Genomic DNA, 24,980 nt, shown 5'->3' on the forward strand with positions numbered 1-24,980 from the left:
TTGAATTAGATGTTCATTTGTGAGTACCTGCTTCGTACCACATCTTCATTTATTTGAGTTAAAATTATTGTATCCAATCAAAGCTAAGATAACGCCAAGTATGAAAAAGCTCTTTATGCAGTGTAAGTGATCAGTAAAGGAGTAGCATCTTACCAATTTGAGTTGCTTGTTTGTTTTCTGATTGTATTATTGGGGAAAAATATAAGAAGTGTTTAAGTAATGAATTTTGAGCCTATTTAAAAGATAATTTAAGTATCTTGGTAGTTTGTTAAAATAAAAATTTGAAGAATAAACTATCTTTTTGAAAGTCTTTAAGAATTTCAGAACATTTAACTTCAAGCTTCTAGCGTTTTCCCACAATCTTCCATTTTAAAAGGAAACATGTAGTGGAATTTTGAATCAAATAGATTTTTATTGTACTTTACATCTTTTGAGATGTGAGTTATTAAGGTCTTTCTAATTTTGATTAAGATATTCTCAAATTTCAGATATCTTATTTTGTTTTACTACCACATGAATTCATATTCTCATTTATTTCTTTTAGGAAATTACATAACGTTTATCCTGGACCCTTTCCAGTACCAGTCAGTGGTAAAAAATCAAAAATTAAGCTTTCAAATGTTTACTAGTAAATTCTTAATGAGAGTGTTTTCTGTCAAAAAGATGATGACATATCATGACCTGAACGACAAGATTCATACTAGCTATCAACTTTTACGAGGGAAGCATTTGGACACACTGATGGAAAACACAATGCAGACTCTAAAACAAGTTTTTGAACCACAGCTCTTAAAAACCACAAGTTGGGACACGGAATATTTGTTGACATTCTGCAGCTCAGTGATATTTGAGGTGACATTTACAGCCATACATGGAAATGTTCTCTCTGGCGATAGGAAAACATTCATGACTGAGTTAAGAGATGATTTTTTTAAATTTGATGGCAAATTCACACATTTAGCATCAGGCATACCCATTGAGCTTCTAGGAAACATCAAGTCTATTCGAACGAAACTTATAAAACAATTGACAACAGAAAACTTAGCCAAGTTACAAGGATGGTCAGAAGTTGTTCAAATGAGGCAAGATATCCTGGAGAAATACTATACGCCCAAGGACACTGAAATAGGAGGTAAGAAACTTCTGAATGATGCCTTGTCTAAAATAAAATAATTTACAGTAGACCTTTGAAATAAAAAGACAAAATGGTGACCTTGAGAATTTTTATGCTCTTTCTAATTGGCTAATGATAAAATGTTTTACTCTGAAACAACCCTTTGTGATAATTGATTTTTTTTTTTTTTTTTTTTTTTTTTTTTTGCTGAGATGCTAATGCAAGATACTTAACAGGGATAATGAGAAAGAGTATAACTAAGCTGCATTTACTCCTCTTATCTCATCCCCCCTCCCCTCCCCCACCACACACACATTACATTTTAAACTATTCTCATTAAGCAGAAAATTAGACTTCAGAAGCCTATTGGTCCTCATTAGCATGCACTGATCCTTGGCTGGGTCTGTGTCCTAACATCTTTTAATTAGCACACTGCAAATCTAATCAGTGTAATAAACGCTATTAATCTTCCTTTTCACTTATTTTCTCCCAGCACATCATTTAGGCTTGCTCTGGGCCTCTGTGTCAAACACGGTTCCAACTATGTTCTGGACGATGTATTACCTTCTACGGCACCCAGAAGCTATGGCAGTGCTGCGTGACGAAATTGACCATTTGCTGCAGTCAACAGGTCAAAAGAAAGGGCCTGGATTTTCCATCCACCTCACCAGAGAACAATTGGACAGCCTGGTCTACCTTGGTAATTTATTTTTATCTGTTATGAAGAAAAGAAGGTACCTCTCTGCAAAGTCAGTTTATCACTCAAAGCTGTTTACCAAGAGGTGGAGGACACAGCTGCCTAATTGACATAATAACACCCATTTACATCAATTATAAATTATGTAGTTTATAGCTGTAGATACTCTCATTGCATGTAAACATTAAGGCCTAGGTAATTAACTATGTAAGGTATGCAAAAGGCTAAACCAAAGCTTTGCAATTATTTGAAAAAAAAAAAAGGTTTATGCCTGTTAAGTCACTAGACTCTGAGCATCTGTTGGTGTGTTAATGCTTTCCAAACGATGCTGGGCTATCTTAACAAGAAAGGTATTCGGGATTAAAAAAGAAAGTATTTCAGACAGACAACTTGTGTGCAAAACACACTTATTCTTCCCTCAAATGGTGTCTATATTTTCAGGCAGAGATTAAGATGTATTATACAGTTTGCAGCGTACGATTCGCAAAAATGTAGTAAGAGTGATTTCCACTGGAAGTTCATGATTTAAACACACTTGGGGAAGAAAAAAAAACAGGAGGGAAGAAAGGGAGGGAGTGAGGGAGGGAAAAGAAAAAGCCACAGCTACAAATTACTTCATGTGAAATGTCAATATTTTATAAAATAGTCACTGGTTCATGAGATATGCATGGTCACTATTTCAAATACGTTTGAGGTCAGAAGTGACTAAGTTGCTTTTCTTTTTCTCTGTAGGCCTGTGTGCCTGTAACAGTGAGCTTTTGATAACAGTGGATTCGCCTTTTCCGGTTTTGATAAGACGACTCTCATTATGTGAATGAATTTTAATTCCCAAAGTTAAATTCCAGTCCAACGAGTTATTCTCTGCTTTGTCTGTGTTGACGTTTCATCCTGTGGTTTCTTTTACTATACACTATTCCAGGGCCCTTTGGACAAATGCAGGAGCAAGTCTTTATATATCTCTGTTGCTCCCCTCGTTTGACAATGTAGGCAAGTATCTTAGCCCATGTTGGCCTCAATTTTCTCCCTTTTAAATATGTTCCAGGTTCTTTGATGGGAACTTCTGGGAGCAAAGGCCCTACAGGTCTTGATCAGTGTTGACCACCAGCTGACATTAAGAAGAATGGCCCCAAGTGTTCCGGAGGTTGTTCCCACTGGTTAGGATAAGACCCATCAAAGGCAGTAGCAGGAAGCTTGCCTTGTAGTGACAGTTGGCTAGCTTGTTCAGTCATGCCGTTTTTAGCATACGTTATCAAAGTAATTTTATTTATTTTTTTTATTGGAGTATAATTGCTTTACAGTGTTGTGTTAGTTTCCGCTGTAGAACAAAGTGCATTATCAAAGTAATTTTATATTTGCTTGGAGAAGGAAAATAATCCCAGCATTATTAAAATACAAATATTATTTTATTTTGCTTTTCAGAATGACTGGGGACCAAATGCACAAACTTTGCGTAAAGTTCTGGGTAGTTGCTTTCACGCAGACACACAGTATTTTCTGGGTAGAAGATTTATGGTTCCTATGAATATCAAGGTTTCATCTCCCATTTATTCAAGTAATTTCAGTTGCATTTTATGAGTCAGATAATGTATACAGGGACGTAAAGCAAATAAACTTTAAGGAATATGTGTTTGTATCCAGAACACAGTTATAAACTCTTAAAATTTAGTTGAAATTCATCAACTTACTTTTTACTCTTAACTTCTCACTATTGAAAGAAAAGACCATTTTAAAATTGTGGTATTAAAGCAGACACGTTTAAATTTATTCAAGCTGAAGAAATGGCAGGTTCCAGAGCCGTCATCCGGGTCCATTTAAGTCCATCACTAGAGTAGAGATTTTCATCCAGGAGCCCTCAGACATTTACAGCTCACTTATCATCAACAAATGACCATCACCAATCCCAAGTGCCTGGAGACCCACCTGAGTACAGGAAGCACCTTCAGCCATCTAGAAGGTAGACCCCGTTCATCACAACCTCGGGTACCAGCAGAGGCCAGTGTTGTTCATTACGAGAATTGAATCTTCTAGATAATAGGGTCCACTTTTTTTCTTTCTCCAGATAGACAGTTTGAAGCAATGTCTATCAGATTGCATCTTCAATGCAGATTGAAGCAAATTTTTATACGAATCAGACTCACAACAGATAACCTCTGCATCTAGTCATAGCTCTATCGTATTTCTCTCTATCAAAAGGGTATGAACTATATGAGGAAAGGCAAGATTTACAGAATTAAATGTGTACAGTGCACTGCATGGGATGAGTGTATGTGCATCTCATCTCCTTAAAGCAAGAGTTCTATGTATTCTAAGTACAATTTCTTTAAAGAAAGATATCTTGAATTTTTATTATTATAAGAAAAAAGTTCACAAGGATGAAAGGAATGCTGCATTTTTTTTTTAAACCAGGAAGGAGGATTTTGATATTGGTAGAGCAAACAAAGGGAAAGGAGTTTTTCTTACAGAGATTTTGCATGTCATCGCGCATCGATAATAAAGCGAAGTTGGAAAGGAAAGTTAGAATGCTGTAGAAACCAGTATGTTATTCCTAAAGAAAAATGATTTCTCTTGTTTAGAGTGATCCTTGAAGACAGAGCCCGAGGGGGCATAGGCTTATCGTGGTGTGATCATCGTGCACATGTTATTGACACTCGTGGCCCAATCCTATAGGCCTCGCGTGTGTCCGATTTACTCTGACATCAGTATACACACAACATCAGCAAAACTTAAAACGTGCAGCATCAAGTGGGCTTTTAAATATCAAGCCTGTTCACGCAATTCAACGCAGTCATCCGTTGCAAGAGGCTGTGACGGACTTATGCTTTTTTCCAGTGCTCCTGAGCGTCTTTCTTTACAACCATCCTACCCGTTTCTTTTAGATAAAGAAAAACACAACTATATTGTTTTAGATATGGAACTTGTTATAAAGATTCTGCGTACCAGGTCCTCACTAAAATTGAATATCAGTGTTTAGTAAAGGTCTCTACAATTACATATAAATTTAGAATAAGATAGTATATACAGTGGGGTTCAGATAACTGTTACTTGGGACCTAAATTTCCATAGGAGAAGTTGCTGATAGAATGAAAGTTTGAGAAACTCTAAAAGAAAAGTAAGAATGTTTTTGTTTTCCCGGAAAGAAGAACCTGGGGTAGAGGTAGGACTTAGAACTACAGGTTTCCAATACAGGAAAAAGAAAAGTAGAAAAGTTGATTCAGAGAGAATATAAGAGAAAAAGATAATGTGAGAAGAGAAAGTTCTCAAAATTGAAGTTTTGATAAATGGATAACAAATAATCTCATTGAGTACTACTTCTTACTTCAAGATTTACCTGAAAAATGTATTTAAATAACTTAAAAAGTATGGGTTCAGTAAATGTTGTCTATTGTTATCACCAAGATGATGTTTAACCTCAGTGGCATCCCTATGACGTTTATGTTGTTTTCTTTATTTTCAATTATTTACGAACCAAGCTGGTATTATCATTAGACATAGTTCATGTTAAATATATTCATGACTTCAATATTTCAAAGCAATTTTATGGACTTTTATTGTTTCATATGATCTTCTTTAAGATACTGGGTGACTGGGGGAGCTATTATTTTGTCATTTTTACAGATGAGAAAATTCTCAGGGTGCTAAATAACTTGGCTAATAAGGTCATGGAGGTAAAGGAGAGAAGCAGGATTTTAACTTGGGTTTTCTGGCCACACTCACGCTTTTCCCCTCAAACCTATCTGATAGCAGAATTTTTTGAGTCTTTTTTCATTGTCCAAACAGAGAGGGGAGAGGAGTTCTTTGTATCTTGATTCATCAGCGCCAGCTGTGATATGCACATGATTAGATCAGAAAATGTGGGCTAGATGGTACAGTGTTAACTGTATTCTTAATTTCAGGATGAGACATTATGATAATATTCATAATTATTATTTTACTATGTATCAGGCTTTTATTAGCTTATTTAATGATCAAGTACTAGCTTATATATATATATATATATATATATATATATGTAAGTACAAGTATAGCTTATCTAATCCTCAAGTATTATTATCTTCATTTAATTGTTGTGTAACAAGGTGCAGAAAGATTAGTTAACCAACCCAAATCATACAACTAGATAGTGGCAGAGCCAGAAATTGATGCTGGCTCTACCTAACTTCAGCGCTAACGTATAAATGTTGTCAACTCGGGGGAAAATGCCCTAGAAATGTACCAGAGACCTTGCCCATTATATTTTACAAGGATACATATCACGAATTCTCAAATGCAGTTGCGTTTGAGGGTGAGGTTGGGGCTAGAGGTTCACATCAGAATTTTGAGGGTTTTTTTAAATAAACTTTTTATTTAGAATAGTTTTACAGAAAAGTTACAAAGAGAGTTCCAGTATATCCCCCCTCACACACACACACACACACACAGTTTGCCTTACTATTAACGTCTTAGTGTGATGTATTTGTCATAACTGTGGGTGTTATTTTGAAAAAGCTCATTCAATATTATAAAATAATTGTGTATTTGAAAAATTAAAAGTGTCTATAATTTAGACAGCAGTAGTAAAGTTTAACAAAATCCTCTCTTCCAGTGGGGATATACAGGAGGTAAAAATTCTACTTCATTTTAGAAATTTCTAACTGGGGGAGGAGAGAGAGGTATCTCCCACAAAGCGTATACCAGAAATCAGGTAATGAGATTTTTATGTGTAACATAAGGAGACATTGGTTAAAAAGTGAAAAATACTAATTTGGATGTTTGTCAAATTTTCAGCTCAGCACAAAACAAAGAGGGCTAGATAATATAATGAATGGCAGCAACAGGAGTTGAAAGGATTGAAAGGGAAATTTAATAAGAATTCAAATTATTGTACTTAGGTCTAAAAATCAACTGCGTAAGAATAGAATGAGGAAATGTGTGGCCCAGCAGAATAGGGTGGTTCTCAACCTCCGTTGCTCATTGGAATCATCTCAGGAGCTTTAAAAAGTACTCAAACCACCCCCAGAGGTTCTGATTTCATTGGTCTGGGGTGCAGGCTGATGGCGTTACAAGCTTCCAAAGCGACTCTAATGTGTAACCAAGGTTCAAAACCACTAATTTAAAGGTTTTAGTTAATGCAGTGGTTCTGATGCTATTGGCCGGTTATGGAACATTTATTTTTTTAAAACCACCTTGGTGATTGCAATGAGCAGTCAGAGCTGATCACCTATAGGATATCAGAAAGCTTAACACAAGTCCATGGAGAGATATTACTTCAAAAATCTGTTGCTCATCTGCTTCCAACAAAATATTAATAGAAGTGTGGTATCTAGGGCAGAGAAAGTAGTTCCTCTCTACTTTTCCAACTGAAATAGCACACCCAGCTCTGCCACATTTTAAGAGGCATATTGACTAATTGAATTGAAGACTAAAGGCCATATCATCTCTGATGGACAATTAAAAAATGACATGATAGTTGTCTTTAAATATTTTTAAAGGGCTGTTATGTGGAAGAGAGATTCAATTTTTTTGCCTTTGTGTCTTCTAAAGGGTGGAAATTTAAGGGAGGAAAATTCAGCTCAGTACGAAAAATAACTTGCTACTAAAATGGACTTTCTGAATGCCATCATTGGAGTTATTCAATCAAAAATTGAACAGTATCTTCACTAGGATCCTGGAGAGCATTCCTGTATATATGTACCTTCCGACTTAACACCTAGATTGTAGTGTGTGTGAAGGCCACATCCATATTCTCTGTTCTCTTTGTCCACCAACAGCAGTGGCCCAGTGCCCTGAGCAGAGAAATTCCTTAATAGTGCATTTATTGACTCTGTGAATGTTGAATTTACGTTTGTGTATTTTAGCAGTAAACCAAAAGCCGTGCCTGCAGCGCAGAGTGAAAGGCATTCGTACCAATTCAGATTTGCTTTTAACTTTACTTAAAATACACAGTTGTTGAGCCAAAGAGTAATTATTTGGCTTCAAATTGTCTGATGACCACAGTGCCTTATTTACCTTCTCACCTGTCTCGAAAGTGGTTTTGTAAAAACTCGCCTACACATCTGGAGGCTCACTCTGTTTCCTCACCCTCACCCTTCTAGCGCACACTGCCTCCAGAGCCCCCTTTCCCTTTCCTGTCCGCCTGCCTTTTTCAGACCATCGGCGTGTTCAGCCCCAGTCGACTGCAGCAGGGTCTGGCTGCTCATTTCACTGCAGCCACTGCCGCTATCCACTGATCACCATGGCTAATCAGATGGTGTGACAGTCTGCACCAATCATTAAGATGACCCAAATTAACAGTCTGGCCATGTCACAGTACATTCATTCCACATATCCAGACATAGCCTAAGTGTGAGGCAGAAATTTGGATGTGCTTATTTGTGGTTGCGTTGTAACATGCATTATTGATTGTCATGAACGGCTTCAGCTCTTTAAATCTGCAAATGAGAATCATCTGTCAATTAGTACAGCCAGCATTGAGCTATGAGGGCAGAAGAGAGAGTGTATATATTCCTTTTTCTACCAGCATTTCCTCTCCTTTGCCATATTCCTTCCCCGTCACATTATAAAGCATCTTAGCTCAACATACTCCCCAGCTTTTTGCTTAGAAGGGATACTTAATCAGAATATTTTTATATCCTGCAAAGAGAAATCTCCCTGGCCAAGTGAAGAAGACAGGGCAGGCTTTGAATTGTAAGTTCACTGTGGGAATTCTGGAATCCAGTTCCCTGGTGATACTAGTCAGTAAAGTTCACTTCTTAATAAAACACAGGCAGCCTTATCTTAATCACAATTGCAATTGTTGGCACCTTGCAGTGCCTGGTGTAAATTACCCCCCAAATATTTGCATTCTTGATAGCCATTTTTCTACAATGCGTTTAGTAAGTAGAGGGTCCTATTACCTGCTAAATGTAAGTATAAATTAACAACCCATTATGCACAAGTTTTATAAAACATTTACAGATAGAGATCATGTTTAATTAAAATTAACTTGCATATGAAAGCCAAGTGCACTAATGATCACAATGACCTTTTATTACCTGCAGTCCCTTGTTTTGGCTGGAATGATTGACAGCTTGCTGTTTGGCTACCATGTTGAATTTCAGCTGACAAGACTTTTCATTTTAACTCAATTTGCCCGCCTATCACAAGCTGGTGGCAGGCCAGACCCAAGTCACCCAGCTTTGCCTCAGCAGCTTGCTCTAGTTCTCATTAGTACGCATTTATTCAGTGGAAATTGGAAGACAAATGCTTGAAGGCATGTGAACTAAGTATAGCAAATTAGGTTTAAAGACTGAATATTTATAAGTGTATGGAAAGTTTTTTTTTTTTTTTTTAATTCTAGAGCGAATTGAGAACTGAGTGCTAGCTTTGGTATAAAAGAAATGAAGATAGAAGGGGGAAAGAAGATTCTAAGAATAACAATACTATCAGGTTTTTCTTTCCATTTTGGAAATATGTAAAATCTCTCTGACAACACCTTATCAAACCAACCTGGCCTCTCTTCCGTGGAGCGCTTGCACAATGAAGTTTAGCACCTCGAGTGTGAGAAGGGGGGAAAAAATGCGGGTCATGTTCATCTGTTGCTTGGTTATCCCTTGGTATGTTTTCAATTGCCTTGTTTGTTCGGCACTAGCACAGAAACAGATGTTGCTCCGCCATGCAGGGTAATTTACTGTGCAGCATGGAAGGCCTCCCAGGGCCCAGCTGGTCTGTCAGTGGCACTGGCTGGTGTCTGCTCAACTATGACAACTACAAGTAGAGGCTGCAATTTTTTTTTTATTGTGCAGTTGTCATTCTTCTCAACGTATATATAGCCCTGCCTGCATTCTTCCTGGAGCTGGCGGCAAGGCTGTGGCTTTTGTGTCTGTACGTTGTAACGCAGAGCCACGGAAGCTCCCCTCTCCTTTGTGGATAATAATGCCACTCATTCCTTTTGTCCTCCGATGAGTCTCAACATGATCGCTGCGATCCAGAGCCAACCTCGTCTCGCGCACATAACCGGTCCTGGAAGGTAAAACAGATTTGTCATTTATGACCTGACCGCTAAGCCACACTTTGTGCTCCATTATTGTGATTAACTTCTGCATAAGATACGCTTGCCCAATTGTCATTTGTGATACCGCAGTGGGCGCAAGCTGCCACACTTCCCGCGAGCACGTCAGCCAATGGGATGTGACCGTGTTATTCGGATGCCTGCCCTGTCACAGTGGCCACCCCACAATTATTTTGCTTTTGTATTTCTTCTTCCCACACCACTCCTGGACCTGGTGGGTGCACAGCACTGCTGCATATGTCAGCTACCATTTCACACCACAAGCTAAAATGATGTTATGCTGCTGTTGATTCAACATGAGCCAGCAGCAGTACACGGGAAGCTGACCCTTGCTTTTCACCATAGAAATGTTGGTCGCTTGTGTCCTGCCAGCTGAAATCCGTCGTGTCAGGTGCCTTGTGGCTATCTGCAGTGGAGTCCATGTTCCAAAACCAAAGTTCTTTTCTGGCCCTGTCACCAACAAACCGATTTGACTCTTCCTGATTATAATAACGAAGGCAGTCCAGAAGAATATGCACAGCCTCACTATACGTCATATCGAATCACCACACTGGCCACACAGAGCTGACCGCAGCCTCATTTCTTTAGACAAATGAATGCTTAGGGAGAAACCTCCTGGGAGAAGGTCCCCAAAGCTACTTGATAGCCCTATGCAAGCTGTGCATAGATTTCAATTTGGGGGAAATAGCATTTATTTTTATTTTTTGCCTGACGCAAGCCCTCACTGACCTGCCCGCCTCTATAATCTAATAATTGGTTATTCTACATTTCAGACCTTTGCTGAACACTAAGAAACTGGCCTCTGTGTGTGTGTGTGTGTGTGTGTGTGTGTGTGAGAGAGAGAGAGAGAGAGAGAGATTCTAAATTGCAAGCCATAAATACAACCATTTGTTACCATGTGAAGGGGGAAAGAACGCTCAATTTGGAGCTCTTTTTTCGCATTGCTGATTAGAGAGAATCAAGCTTTTTCTTCTAAGACCCATTCACGCTGGTGAAAACATAGTCAGTTTTGATTATGAAGGCAAAGATGCAGACCTAGACAGGAGCTGCATGCTGATATGCATGCTATCAGAATGATTTATGCAAATTATGCATATTATTCCCAAAGGAATTCCTCCTCAAACTGCCAGGATAAATTGCCGGAAATTAGCCATAAAATCTGTCGTGCTAGGAGCAAAAGGTGAAGGCCACTGGGAAAGCAAGGACGTTCAGCTTCTGGAATCTTCCAGGTTATGATGGTGGCTGTTATTTTCCCTGGATGCTGGGGGAAATATGGTTTTCTTCGGATTCCTATTAAAGTATTTTCCCTTTGAAATTTTTCCAGCAAATGCTGACTCACATTTTATTTACAACCAGCATAAAAGAAATTAAGTGTTAAGCTATCTCAGAAAGCACTACTACAATTACTTTACTATTAACTGCCTAAGTGGTTAGTAAATGCCTAAGCCTGGCTTTGAAGGCATCACTGTTCCGAAGGTTGGTGAAATAACCCACCAGTGGTGTACTTTAACTGGGATACGGTTTTAATTTCCAGTGCGTATGCCCCAACACAGACTTCCTCTCTTGCAGATCATTCTTGCCTACGAAGTTCCTAATGAATGACTTTCTGCCCCAGTACAGCGCTGTTGTCTCCTGCCTGTGAAATGCCCCGAGCTTTGGGGGCTGGGCCACAGCTGTCTCATCCCTCCCCTCCTCACTCCCGTTCAGAGCCCCCATTGGCTCCTTGCTGGTGCTCAATGGATCTGATTGGGAAAGGATTTCCCTGTCAATCACAGCTATTGTTTATGCGCTTTAATGGCAAATTGCGAGCACTTTTCAGGAGCAGTCACATTTTAATAAAATGTTGCTTGTTTCTTTCAGAAAGCACCATTCTTGAGGTCTTGCGACTATGCTCCTTTTCTGGCATCTTTCGCGTCGTTCAAGAGGACTTGACACTACACTTAGAGAGCCAGGACTGCTGTCTGCGAAAGGGAGACTTTGTAGGCATCTTTCCTCCCGTCTTACATTATGACCCTGAAATCTTTGAAGCTCCAGAGGTAAATAAACATCACGCCGGTATTGCTCCCTCTTAGATACTGCACGCACATTCCTCTCCCTCGTGATCGCTCTTTCTCTTACCATCTTGTTCCAGAAAGAATTTGAGAGAGCTTAATGACTCCTGTTTTTCCTTCCAATGGGAACATTTTCCTATTTACTGAAAGGTTTCCTTAAGGATCTCTCTTTCAAAGGTTTCACGATCTATAAAGAGAAATACAGCGATGAGACTAAACTCCAGTTCCCTCAACTGAAAGGAACGTTGATACCTTGATGGACACTATTCACTTGAGGCCTAAATTAAGTTTTGCTTGGCAGAGAATTATTAAAACCCATGGAGGGCTAGCTATTGACAGGTGGCTTAGAGAATAAATAATGACTCTTCTGCTAAGTGTTTCCAGAGTGGGGTTGACTGTCCCAGAGTCAGATACCGTCCTTGCCAGAGTTAAGCTCATCTACTTTTTCACCTCTTACTAAAGGTATGTGCCCCTTCTTGATCAATTAGGATGGCATTATGAACTTGAGATTGTGAAGCTGCTGCTCACAGGTAAAGCTCTGAGGGTAATTGTGTCATCTCCTTGTATTTTTTTCTGAAGCTGGAGTTAATGAATATCAAAGACTGGAAATTAATCCACCTTGGCTCATCCCTTAATACCACTTCAGAGGTTCACCACCTGCATGCAAATTGAGCAGAGTCATCTTCTGCCTGTGCTTCTCAGGAAGTCACGTTGTTGCTGCAGTGGTTTTTGTGTATAAAATGCCATTTTTCAAAGGGAAACTTCTGTGCTCTTTTTGAGCAGTTTAGAGCTGAACCACTTTTAAACCCCGTTTCTAAGATGTTTTTCAGCCAGGCTGGATTAAAATCTTGTTGAATTTTGGAAATTAATAAGAAAAGGACAAACTTCAAATACAATGAGATAATTAGCATTTATTTCATCAGCAAAGGCAAAATTGTTTAAGTGAGGGGAGAATGTACATATGGTTTCTGTGTATTTCAGAAGAGGCGTTATGTGAATAATGATAGCAGATAAGAAGTAGGGTATTGGTGAGTGAATGAACATTTTTGCAGACAACAGGCTTCATCTCCACGTTTGTAAATATCAAAAAAAAAAGAAATTCCCTACGGAACTAGGTGGTCAATAAGTAAAGCAAGTAAATAGCTAATATTTGAAAAATATTTTAAAATTTAAAAAGTTTCATTTCTATCTACAATTTTTAATTTCTGCTTAGTATTTTTATTATGTGATTATCCTGCTAGTCATCAAGTTTATTATTCATGTCACAATAGTAAAATCAACATTAAAGTTATCAAAAAATAATAAATGTTTACCAAACACCACCGTTGGTAAGGTCTTAGGGATCCTCCTGTTCTCTACCCCCAACCCTGCCACCATGATGGAAAAGACCGTGAGTTAGACTTCTAGGAATTTAAATATCAAAGCTAAACATTTGAAAGTGTGTCGATTTATACTTTTCCTGTGGCATGCTAAATATCAATGCCCAAACTTTACATCATAAAGAGTAGTCGGACGGGTTTGCCTCATACTAAATCCGTGGGAAGAACAAAATTGCAGTATTGTGAACTCTGACTTAGCATCATTAGGGCAGCTCTAGCTTGAGTTGAAGAGCATTCTCTATTATTTACTAGACTTAACATTAGCCAACTATGCCTGACTAATGTTCAAATCAACTAGCTAATTTTTGCTATGGTATTGTTTCCTTGAAATTAGTTGCGGAATGCTGATAGTTAGCAGCACAGAAAAAAAATGGTATCGTTCAGAACCAATTCTATATGCTTTGACAAGGCCTTATGTAATCATTCACTCTATAAACATTTACTGAGCACTTACCACTCTCAGGCTTATGGATTGATTCCTTTTGTTCTTAATCACTTAGGATGGCAATAAGTAGATGGTATAGAGGCTCGTGTAACAGATGCCCATCCCAAAACAATCATGCACTAACAGTAAGAAAAGAGAAGAAAGTTCTGGAAAATTCCATCCTTGGTCTTTGTCACGGACAGCACTATCCCAGGAGCTCATCCGAAGTTCACACTCCTCACTGCCTGACTTTTGTACCCTACAGATCTTGAATGAGAAGACCAGCCCTTAGATATAGAAAGTAGCCAATAGCTCTTAGGCTAAAATCATGAGGAAGACCAACTCCAGATATAAGTATAGTTATTCTCAGAGGACATGGAACCTGAGGTGCCTTCGTGGAACATTGGTTCCCCCCAACCCAGTGAGGCATGGTTTCAGGATGTTCAAGCCCAAGAGACCCTAGAGTATTTCATTCTAGAAACAGGTTATATCTTCCTTCACCCATCTCTCTATTGTTGAATGCCTCTCTTGTCCACCGAGAGACTCCAGGTGACTCCACAGTAATCCCCCTTAATCACCTCTTCTTTGCCCCTGATTCCCACCTCATTCCTCAGAGAATCTGCCACTGCTCACTCTGTGGCCTGGGTGTACCTTTGTTATGCGGCACACCCCACGGTATTTTGCAATTACTTGTTTGCCTGTGTGTCCGTATACTGTAAGTTCCAGGAGGGGAGAGACCTTGTCCTTACCTTCTCTGAATTCTCAGTGCCTGGCATGTAGGAGACCCATAGAAGGAAATAAATAGGAGGTGCTGAGATGGATGAATGTTCTGAAAGTGAACATATACTTCAGTTGAAACGTTAAATCACTACAGATATCGCACATTCAGATGTGTACTGGGCCTAATTAGATCCAGTAGATGAGGTGGCTTGTGTGTAAATATAGCAATACTATCAGGAGTGGTGAGAACTCTGGTGAAAGGACAGCCCAGGAGGCATCTAAGGGAGACCACGTGGCTACTTTGGAACCAACCCTCAGTCCTTAACAAGCATGTAGACCTGATGCGACCAAGTCATTTTTATTATTTTTTTTTAAACTTCAGATTCCTGGGTGAAGCTTAGAATTTTTAAACGTTTGGAGAAATTAAGTTTAAAACGCAATGTAGGCTAAACAAAAAATGTTTGGGAACCTAATTGGGCCTGTAAGCTAGCAACACGTAAACTGTGTTAAGAAGTATTCTTTTCCTGAATATGGGTTCCTTAGCTTATTGTAATGTTAGCCAGTCGGGTGGCACGTGCTGATGTGGAAAAGAAAATTGGCACGTGAAATTAAAACAATGAGAGAGAGCAAAAGGAACCACCTATTCCCAATTCTCTTTTCTTTCTTTATCGGTCTAAATGCTACCCAAGAAAATCTAGATGATCTCTTAATTAACTAGGAATGGATACTTTTTAAAAATTTTATGAAGGCTTCTTCAAATTTGTCAGTTGTCAGCCAGAATTCTAGCCACTGGCTCTCAAGTGATCAGTAAATGGTGATGATTACTTTTCTGCCAAAATGCAGCATCCAAAAATAGAGCTATGGAGAAGACCAGATCTATTGGTTGGTTTTTCTACGGAGGTGCTGAGGTATAAAGGGCTGGGCCATAGGGAAGAAACAGCCAACATTTAAGATGGTAACGCATTACCTTAACCATATAGCCTCCTAAAGTAAGGACACAGGGAAACAACAAAGTAATTACAAAGCCTTTGACGTACCCCCAACCCCCCGCCAAGGCTCTGAAGACGAAAAGCCTTATTTCACCTCATGCAAGTCTGCCCAACCTACTTCTCGGAGGTGTAAGGATTATAAAGTGATAAATTTGAAAGCCCTTGAAAAAATTCTAAATCACTATAAAAATTGTTGTATCAACATTCTTTTGATTATTTCCACTATTATTAGAATATACTAGTCATGACAAATGTGGAAATACTCTCAATAATTTTTTGTCTGTCTCTCAAACTGGAATAGAGATTGTGCCATTTAGTACATTTCAAGGATACAAACATAAACTGATCAACCACTGAGCAACCAAACTTCAATGCTGCACATACAGGAAGTGCTAAAAAGAAGCTGTTGAACCGAACTAAACAAAATTTGGAGGACACAGATTAGGGTGGTATGCAGTGTTCCTCAGTCACTCATACCCAGAATTCTTCTCTATCCAGGAAATTGTATCGTCTACCCAATCTTTATTTCTAGTACTAAATATTATACCATTTTCTATTTGTAAACATTTTCTATTTGAATATTCATCTACTCTTCATTCTCTCCATCTTTATTTATTCATTCAATATCTCTGTTTTCTTCAAAAGCTTGAAGATTGCTTTTAAAATATACTTTATTGTCATGTATTTATTCACTAATTCAACAGACATCTATGGAACCTCACTGTGCATAGCACTCTGGTGGGGCTTTGAAAATATGGAGATAAATAAGACAGTGTGACACCTCCCATCTCCTGGGATTTCTTGGCTTGCCATCTCCTGAGGGCTAGCTTCAGCCTGGTGACAGCATAGCTGCAGCCTTGCAGGCATCATATTCACATATAACCAGGTCTAGAGGAGGAAGAGTGATGGACCATGTTGTCGTGTTTTTCTTTCTTCACAAGAAGAGAACTTCTCCCAGATGGCCCCATACACTCCTCCCCTGTAGCACCGAGAGACGGGTTCATACACCCTCTCCTAAATCAGTGAGAGGCCAGAGCAATGTGATTACCACAATTGGTGCCTCGAGAGATCTCATGCAGAAGAAAGATGTTGAGGAACAACCACAACAGTCAGTAGAGGAGTGATGGGGAATTTCAGTGTCTCATGCTTTTCTCTTATGATTTCTCTGTTCTTCTCCATTGAATAATATTGCATTTAATTGACCCTTTTTAATCATGAAGCACCCAGCTGTTATGGTCACTGCAACATGACAAATCCTGTATTCAAGTTGTTCCAGATCAAAGATCAAAGCATCTTGAGCTTTCTAACTTTTTGTTCTATGTCACTGTGACCCCAGAATTTCTGGGGTGAGACTATTACACCCCTTCTTTTTTTTCTAAAACCAGACTATATTCTTAGCAGCTGCCACAAGCCCATCCTAAAATTGGCTCCTGCTTGGGTTCTCCATGTCCTGGCAACGGAAAACAAACTGAGAAGAAATTTTGACTCAAAAAGCTATTTATGCCCATATGCCCTTTGAGCTTAATGGTAGCCACAGAGCAAAAGAAGTTGGCCTTTTCCCTTCTTGTTTCATAATATAAACAACTAAATAGGAATTTCTATGATATTTATTGTGAGGAAATCGAATGGAAGGTGATGGAAAACTAGAGGAGTGACATTACTGGTTGACTAGATGTTTGGGGGTATTGAACGTACGCTACCTGAACATGGCAGGGCGGGGAGAGCCCTTGGGCATTCTTTGCTGGTCACTGTGACTTCTCGGCTGCATATTCATGTACACAAAGAAACATAGAAAAGCCCTGACAGTCTCTGGTTTATTGATGATATCAGCACACTATGAAGTCGTAACCCAAGCTAAGTTTTCCTTTTGCATGTTCTGGCTTCAACCATAGGACTGACCACAGGGAGAGCTTTTCAGAATAGAAAACCATTTTGTGGCAAAATTGACATCAACTGGTTTGGCCTAGGGAAGGAGCTCTTGGGAAGAGCGCTGGTCTCCTCAGATTGGTCAGTAAGAAGGAGGAAGCACCTGTACTGAACCCAGGCAAGCAGGCTTGGGCCCCAGTAATGGAAAAAGATTTACTGGGAGAGAGTGCCGTATAGCCATCCTATCTCCAGTAACAAAGTGGATGTCCACAGAGAATGTCCTTATCCGTACTACAAGGATGGACAGATACTTTTAGGTTAGCACTGGGTAGATCCTATCCAGATACATCCCAGAACTATCTGTGGGAAAATATACTTGCACTCTGATGCAGATTAATTTTGCCATTATGATTTCATCAACTTGCAAGTTTAGGGGGTGGAATAGAAACCACACAAAATGTGTTCTCTAAGCTTGAATATTTATCAACATCAGTATCCTAGGTAATTGGGGATAAAACCAATACTTTTAAAGGAAATGATTTTGCTGACATGAATACTGGCATTGAGTGAGAAAATCAGATCATCTGTGACGGATTCAGGATTTATACGTGAACTGTAGGGTTTTCGCTATAACCTAAATGCTTTCAGTCTGACCTGCTTCTTTGCCTTTGGCTTCATAGTTCATAGCAAAGCTGTGAGCTGAGCAGGTCTAATGCTAATGAGCACCGCGTAAGGGAAAGACTTGGTCATTGTCATGCGTGCCATGTGCGTTAATGTAATCGATGGTTTAATTCACCATGGGCTAAAATAAGGTCCTTCAGTGTCCTCTCAGAGACTCACACGAGAGTAAATTAAGATGGAGGACCCAACACCCTCCATAAACCAGTCCCGTAATTTTCTGGAACAAGTACTATAACTTACTTGTGAAAACATCTCAGAAACCAAGAGAGTTAACCCAAAGAACACTCATTCTAAATAGAGCTGTCATAGGAGAAAGTCGATACAACATCAAAACACAAGCCAGACCGATTTTGTGGCTTAGTTCTTCTCTAGTGCCTAATGTGAATCTTATTATTTAATATCTATTTCATCCCAACACTAAATCCTAAACTCATCCTTCTCATCCCTCAGTAGCTGATGGGAAGGGATAGAGAAGGGCACACGAGGGATCCTTAGGTAGGCAGCCTCTGGGGCCAGTAGGATTCACTGTCCGCTAACCATGGTAGCTCTGCAGGAGCCCTTCCCTCTACCCAACATTGGTATTTCAAGTGCCCGTATGTGGAGACCCACCTTAGAGAACAAAAACAGAAATACTGCCTCTATACTTAGGAAACTCAGCGTAGGAGAGAAATGTGAAGAAAAGTCATATAGAAAAGTTTGAATTTGTTTGACATGGGAGAAGTAATTTTCTAATAACACTGGGGTTTTTTGAAAGTTCATACATGATTTGCACTTAGTTAAGTTTTACTTCCTGGTATTTTCTGGGTTAAAAGAAGCCTTTTAAGATGCTCAGGGAGGGGCTTCCCTGGTGGCGCAGTGGTTGAGGGTCCACCTGCCGATGCAGGGGACACGGGTTCGTGCCCTGGTCCGGGAAGATCCCACATGCCGCGGAGCGGCTGGGCCTGTGAGCCATGGCCGCTGAGCCTGTGCGTCCGGAGCCTGTGCTCCGCAACGGGAGAGGCCACAACAGTGAGAGGCCCGCGTAACGCAAAAAAAAAAAAAAAAAAAAAAAAAAAAAAAAAAAAAAGATGGGCAGGGAGAGCGGGCAACTGTGTGAACCTGAACTCAAACTATTTCATGGAAATTTTTTTATTTTAACACTCTGTTTTCTTCTTTACAGGAGTTTAGATTTGATCGTTTTACAGAAAGTGGTAAGAAGAAAACCACCTTTTTTAAAAGAGGGAAAAAGTTGAAGTATTACCACATGCCATTTGGATTTGGAGTCAGCAAATGTCCAGGCCGATTTTTGGCAATAGTTGAGATAAAGCAATTGTTGGTTGTATTTTTAACTTATTTTGATTCAGAAATAATTGATGATAAGCCCTTAGAACTAAACTACAACCGCTTTTTGTTTGGTATTCAGTATCCAGACTCTGATGTTTTATTTAGGTACAAAGTAAAATCTTAAAGAAGCTAAAAGGAAAGAAAAGAAATCTATCAAAGCTAACCTAAATGTCCTTAGCTCATCTATTTGTTTTTAATTTCTTCAAATGTAATTGCTTTGTTTGTTTTAAAAGTGCCAATTTCTGTTTGATCTGAGATCAGTCCAGTCTGTACTTCGTCGCAAAACCCATCAAAAAAAAGAAAGAAAGAGCATGGTGGCATGAAATTGACATCAAAATCAACATAATGATTAACTTAAAGTAGCTTTTTTTAAGTTTCTTCATACGTATTGTGATTTGCAATGTCATAGTAAATGTGCCTTCGCAGCAATAGATTTGACACTGTGGGATGTTTCTAAAGTCACAAATTCTTCTCTAATATGTAAGAATACACTTTATGTACTAATGGAAATTTGTGCTGGAAATGGACACAGTCTAACAAATTCCAAGTTCTCAGAGAAGAAGGAAATTAAATTTCCATGAGATACACTGGATGAAAATGTTCCCTTCAAGTATAATATCAATAATATCTATATTGCCAGGGTACGTTTGCATTAAATGAGTTTTGCAGTAGATTAAATGCTTCAACTTCACTTCAATATTTTATCATCCATAAATGTTCTTTATTACTTTGTATACTGTGGCTCAATAGAACAAAATTTCTGGTTATATAAGGCCACTCATGTTCAAGTGAGACACTGAGAAGATTTATCAGTGTAGGAACACACAAAAACCTATTATATATTCAGCAGTTGCCCTAGACATTAGTATTAGGTTTATTGTAGGAGTAAATATTGAGCTCAGTACAGGACTGATGGTAGCATTTGACTCCAGTGTAAACTATAAGGGTTATGCCGGTGTTGGAATTAACTTTCCTAAATGCTTCCATTTACACCAACTGAGAAACTAGATAGCAGTATTTGTTCTTGACGCCTCACCTCTTGGACTTGGAGTTTATTTGAATTACAACATTATGTAATACAGTATAATTCCATGTGCCACAATGCAGCATAGTGTGGAGGATTCAAAGATTGCTAGTATCAGATTGCCAAGTGATTGTCTGGCATCCTACCTAACTGCTGATGCCGTATATAAACAGGTAAAGCAGGTCATTAAACCCAGTTAATTCATGCTGCATTCTTTGGAACTTCTGATATCTCGGAAATGTGCTATTGTTTTTGAAAAGGAAATTGATTTTAAAAATAACAGTATAAAATACTTAACCATACTTAGTAACTAAATAGATTTTCTAGCATTTATTTTCTCCTTCCTGAAGTCCATACTCTTAAGTGCACCTTAGTGAAGGTCTACCAGTCTAAACTTTGTTTTTGCCAGATTGAAGATGTTTTCCTTTTTGCCCTCATTCCTGAAAGGTGATTTCGCTAGATGCACAAGTCTAGATTGACAGTGATTTCCTCACAGGGCTTTGAGGATATCTCATGTTCTGAAAAGGTTAACCTTTATTCGGTTTAATTATTCAGTAGGCAGTCTGCCTCTCGGACAGCTTTAACGTGCTCTCCTTGTCTTTGATGTTCTTAGTTTCTGTTTATCATGCTTGCATGTTATGGTGTCTTTCATGAAGTGTAGAATGTTCACAGTCATTATCTCTTTGAATATTTCCTCCCTCAGGCTCCTGTATCTCTCTCTGTACTCCATGTTTGACCTTTTTGCCTCATATTTTCCCCCTCTAATTTACATTCTCGGTAATTTCTTTTGATCTTTAGATTTCTCTGCCAATTTATTCTACTCTTTAACCCATCCATCGAGTTTGTTTCTTCCTTCTTTTTATTTTAACCTCAGGTTCATAGGACTGAGAGATCACATGCCTTATGCCCCTTAGTTCATGGTACACAATTATAATTGGCCCAAACAAGGCCCTCTGGCTTTATTTACTCGTTCTATTTTATCGCTAATGGCCACCATTATACCCCTCCCCATCAGAGGCAAATAGTCTGTGTTTGGTGTGTATCTTTTTATTTGTATGTGTTTTTATAAAACACATGTTATTATCTTGGGTGCATATGTGTTTAATTTTCATAAATGTATATTCTATAAATCATTATTCTTCTTAATGTTTAACTACACTCTATATTTTTAAAGATATATCCATATTACTTTATGTATATTTAATCTGTTGCTTCTAACTGCTGTATAGTAACCCATAATGTGCACCCACCATGTTTTAATGCTCTATTTACCCAGTGTTGGAAACTGTGTTGGTGGGACAGTTAATTTGCGGGGAGAGGCCAAAGGAGAACCTAGACGTCCTCCCACTACTGTGTGCTCCACCCTCCACCCTGAGCTGCAAACCCTGTCATCAGCAGCCTCACCACACGCGCACATACACACGCGCGCTCGCACACACGTGTGCGCAGATGCGTGCACACGCGCGTGCACACGCACGCAAGGCGCGCGCGCATACACACACACACGCGCGCACACATGGACGCGTGCGCGCGCCCACATGCACGCACGCACACACGCGTGCCCACACACACACACAGGCCGTGTCAGCCTTCATTCTCTGAGATGTTCCAGACTTGTGTTCCATTCTGTACCTGGTATTTCCACATCATCAGTGTTTTGTGGGTCTGATTCTGTAGTTTGCTTTTCTTTTAACTCTGCCTCAGGATGGCTTGTTTACTGGGCCCATGTTCCTTGGAATTTTATCTCTGGATTTTTTTAAGACCTGAGTTTAAAGTTCACACCTCCAGAGAGAATTTGCGTTTGCTTTTGTCTGACTGCTGGTGTTACTATCAACTTCAGATCACTTTACATTTTCAACTTGAGTATTTTGAAAGGGGATTGGGAACAACATAGATAGTGTGGGTTCTAGCCCTAAATCAGCCAGACTGCAACCCTATGAGTGGGAATAGACAGGAGAGACTTTCTGGGGTTTTTTTCCCCTTTACCCAAAGTCAAGGCTGAGACAGGCAAGTATACCCACAGTCCTTCTCTGTGGAGCAAGGTTTATTTCTAAGTCACTTACTGAGGGTGCTGTCTCTGCAAATTCTTGGCTTTGTGTACAGGTCTTGGATTACACGGGCGCACACACACACACACACACACACACACACACACACACACACCTCGCTTGGGCCCCAAGCTTTATCTTCTGCCTGTCACAAAGTATAGCCCATTCGTTTTGTACTAGGACATGTATTCCACCATGTTGCCTGAAGTGGAAGCTTCCAGATTCTTAAATTCATCTTAGTAGTACACTTTTGTGCTGCTACAGCAGAGAGAGCACAGAAAAGTATTCCATTCTAATTTCTGCTTAATTTATAGCGAAAGGAATTTAGAGTAGAAGTATTACGTAAAATATTACATAAAAGCAATGGGTGGTAGAACCAAAACAAGAGAGTCTTGTGACAGGCTTAAATCTGGTAATTAAAGATTGTTTATAAATAGAATAAATGTCATGGAGAAATAAGTTAAAAGACATGGATTCTAGCTATGACATAACTGGTTTGTTTTCATCAACAAGTCACTTTGCCTCTCAGTGCTTCAGTTTCCATATTTGCAAAATAAAAATATTAAGGCCTTTTGACACCAGGGTTCATCATGAGGACTGAACCTTTTGACACCAGGGTTCATCTTACTGACAGTAAGATGCGCAAACTTACTTTGAAAAGTGTAATGCAATATACAAACTTAAAGTGTAAAAGAGATACTTTGACAATGGTGTGCCTTTTAAAAACTGTTCTTTTGTATTTGTTAAAGGGAACCATTTTTTGTCATTAGTTAATTCATTATTCATTTATTCAGTCAAACACTTATTGAGCATTTCCTCTATCTAAGATGTGATGCTATGCACTGGATTACCCTTCTTCAAGAACACATAATTTATTAGAGAACACAATACATACCCAACTAATTTATTATAAATGTAGTTGTAATAAATCATCTCCTTAAAACTATTTTAAAATTCTGATTCATCACCAGTTCTAACGAAACTTCCATCACTCATTCCAAATTAGTGTTCTCTAATGAGAAATTACTGTGAGCCTAATTACATACAATAAAACATATACATCAAGTATTGTGATTATATGTTACAAATAATGAAAACCAAATACAATCATTGAGGCTTCAGAATTGTTTAAAAGCTGTATTTGACATATAGTAAAAACTCATCTTTTCATTTTTAAGCCTCTTCTAAATTTCAAATGAAAGAAAATGAATAACTAAAAATATTATTTTATATCAATGACCAACAGTAATGAAGCATTCAGTTAGCAAACACTAAATGCTCTGAAGATATTCAGGGAAAAGCTATTTATCACTGAGTAAGGAATGCTGATAAGCAACCTATTCGGGGACTTTTATCTGCCTTGTTTGGCTTTCGTGGCGTACGTCATTATATTTTCTCCGTTTTCTCATTAACTTTTGGGTCACAAGTGTGAGGCAGAGGAGCTTCTATTCTCCAAATTTGCATGATTCTGTTTATTTTCTCATGAAAAATAATTTGGGTAGCATTTCCCGTAAGCTACTTCTTCAAATTTAACCGCAGAATCTTAAAAACAATTTCAAAGATCAAAGCACAAAAACTATCTAGACTTTGATCTTCGTATAAAACAATGTCAATAATTATAAAACAAGAATTATAGGCCCTGAGAATGTACACTGCTTTAATCTATTAAATTTGCCAATATTGCAAACCATTATGTACTTGAACTGCATTATTAGGTATTCATATTCACATACTCAATTAGGAAAAAGTTAGCAAGCCAAGATTAAGTTCCCTGTAGCATTATTTTAAATTACAGTGGATGATCACATAAAGCTCTCTAATGTTTCTCTAAAGCAATTATTACTTAGTCTACTTCAGATTGTTAATCTAAATCAGTGATCATTGACGATGGAACTTTTTTGCTTAAATGTTTACTTTGTTTATAATATCTTGAGTAAGATAAATTTAATTCATAAAAATCTCTCCTGAACAATTTTTTAAAGGAGGTAATTTGGCAATACTTACATTTTAAAATATTTTTTAAGCAGAGGAGTGCTGTATATTAAAAAAAAATTGTCCTGAATGTTTGTTTAATACTCTTTTGATTTTAAAATGGTATATAGGTGGATTTATGAGGAAGCAAATTATCTTGAAAAGTCCTTAGGTAAGAAATGCAAGTGCTTTGTAACTCAATTAATGCTGTTTTTTAAATTTACAACAAGCCAATAAATTAACTTTTAAAGCACAGGTGAATGACTCTGTCCCCTTATTTCCCTACTAGGAGCATGTTGGGTGACAGAAGATTTGATTACAAATAGTAAATTATTTGGGAAATAATTTTGCTGTCTGAAGATCCCCAAATCCCCATCTCCCCCCGACACATACATATACATATATTTTTATTTTCTCATACTTTCGATAAAAGTACATTAATTGTTATATTCAGAATATGTTTCAATGTATTATCACTTAGTTATTTATGTGGGAAATAAAAACAGATCCAAGTAATATCAGTGACTAATAAGTTTTGAAACAAGTTTATTTTAACCAGGCTGACCTTGCTAGGCTGCAGTTCTTAATAATAGCTATTATTCTGTGGAGAGATGTATAAGAACAACAAGAATGGGAGAGAGATTCCATTTCTTTCCACATAAGAGAG

The 24,980-nt window shown here is 38.4% G+C and overlaps 1 protein-coding gene across 1 annotated transcript in view; it reads left to right on the plus strand.

Moving 5' to 3' along the window:
• CYP7B1 (cytochrome P450 family 7 subfamily B member 1) overlaps positions 1 to 24,562 on the plus strand; it is a 187,905-nt gene extending 163,343 nt beyond the window's left edge. Inside the window, exons 3-6 of the mRNA XM_079901550.1 lie at positions 545 to 1,132; positions 1,608 to 1,814; positions 11,698 to 11,873; positions 19,107 to 24,562. Coding sequence (XP_079757676.1) covers positions 545 to 1,132; positions 1,608 to 1,814; positions 11,698 to 11,873; positions 19,107 to 19,394 — 1,259 coding nt within the window. The 3' untranslated portion in view covers positions 19,395 to 24,562. The remainder of the gene's footprint in view (positions 1 to 544; positions 1,133 to 1,607; positions 1,815 to 11,697; positions 11,874 to 19,106) is intronic.
• The last annotated feature ends 418 nt before the right edge of the window (positions 24,563 to 24,980 follow it).

The sequence above is a fragment of the Stenella coeruleoalba genome (assembly GCF_951394435.1).
Source record: "Stenella coeruleoalba genome assembly, chromosome: 17".
In the NCBI taxonomy this organism is placed as follows: domain Eukaryota; kingdom Metazoa; phylum Chordata; class Mammalia; order Artiodactyla; family Delphinidae; genus Stenella; species Stenella coeruleoalba.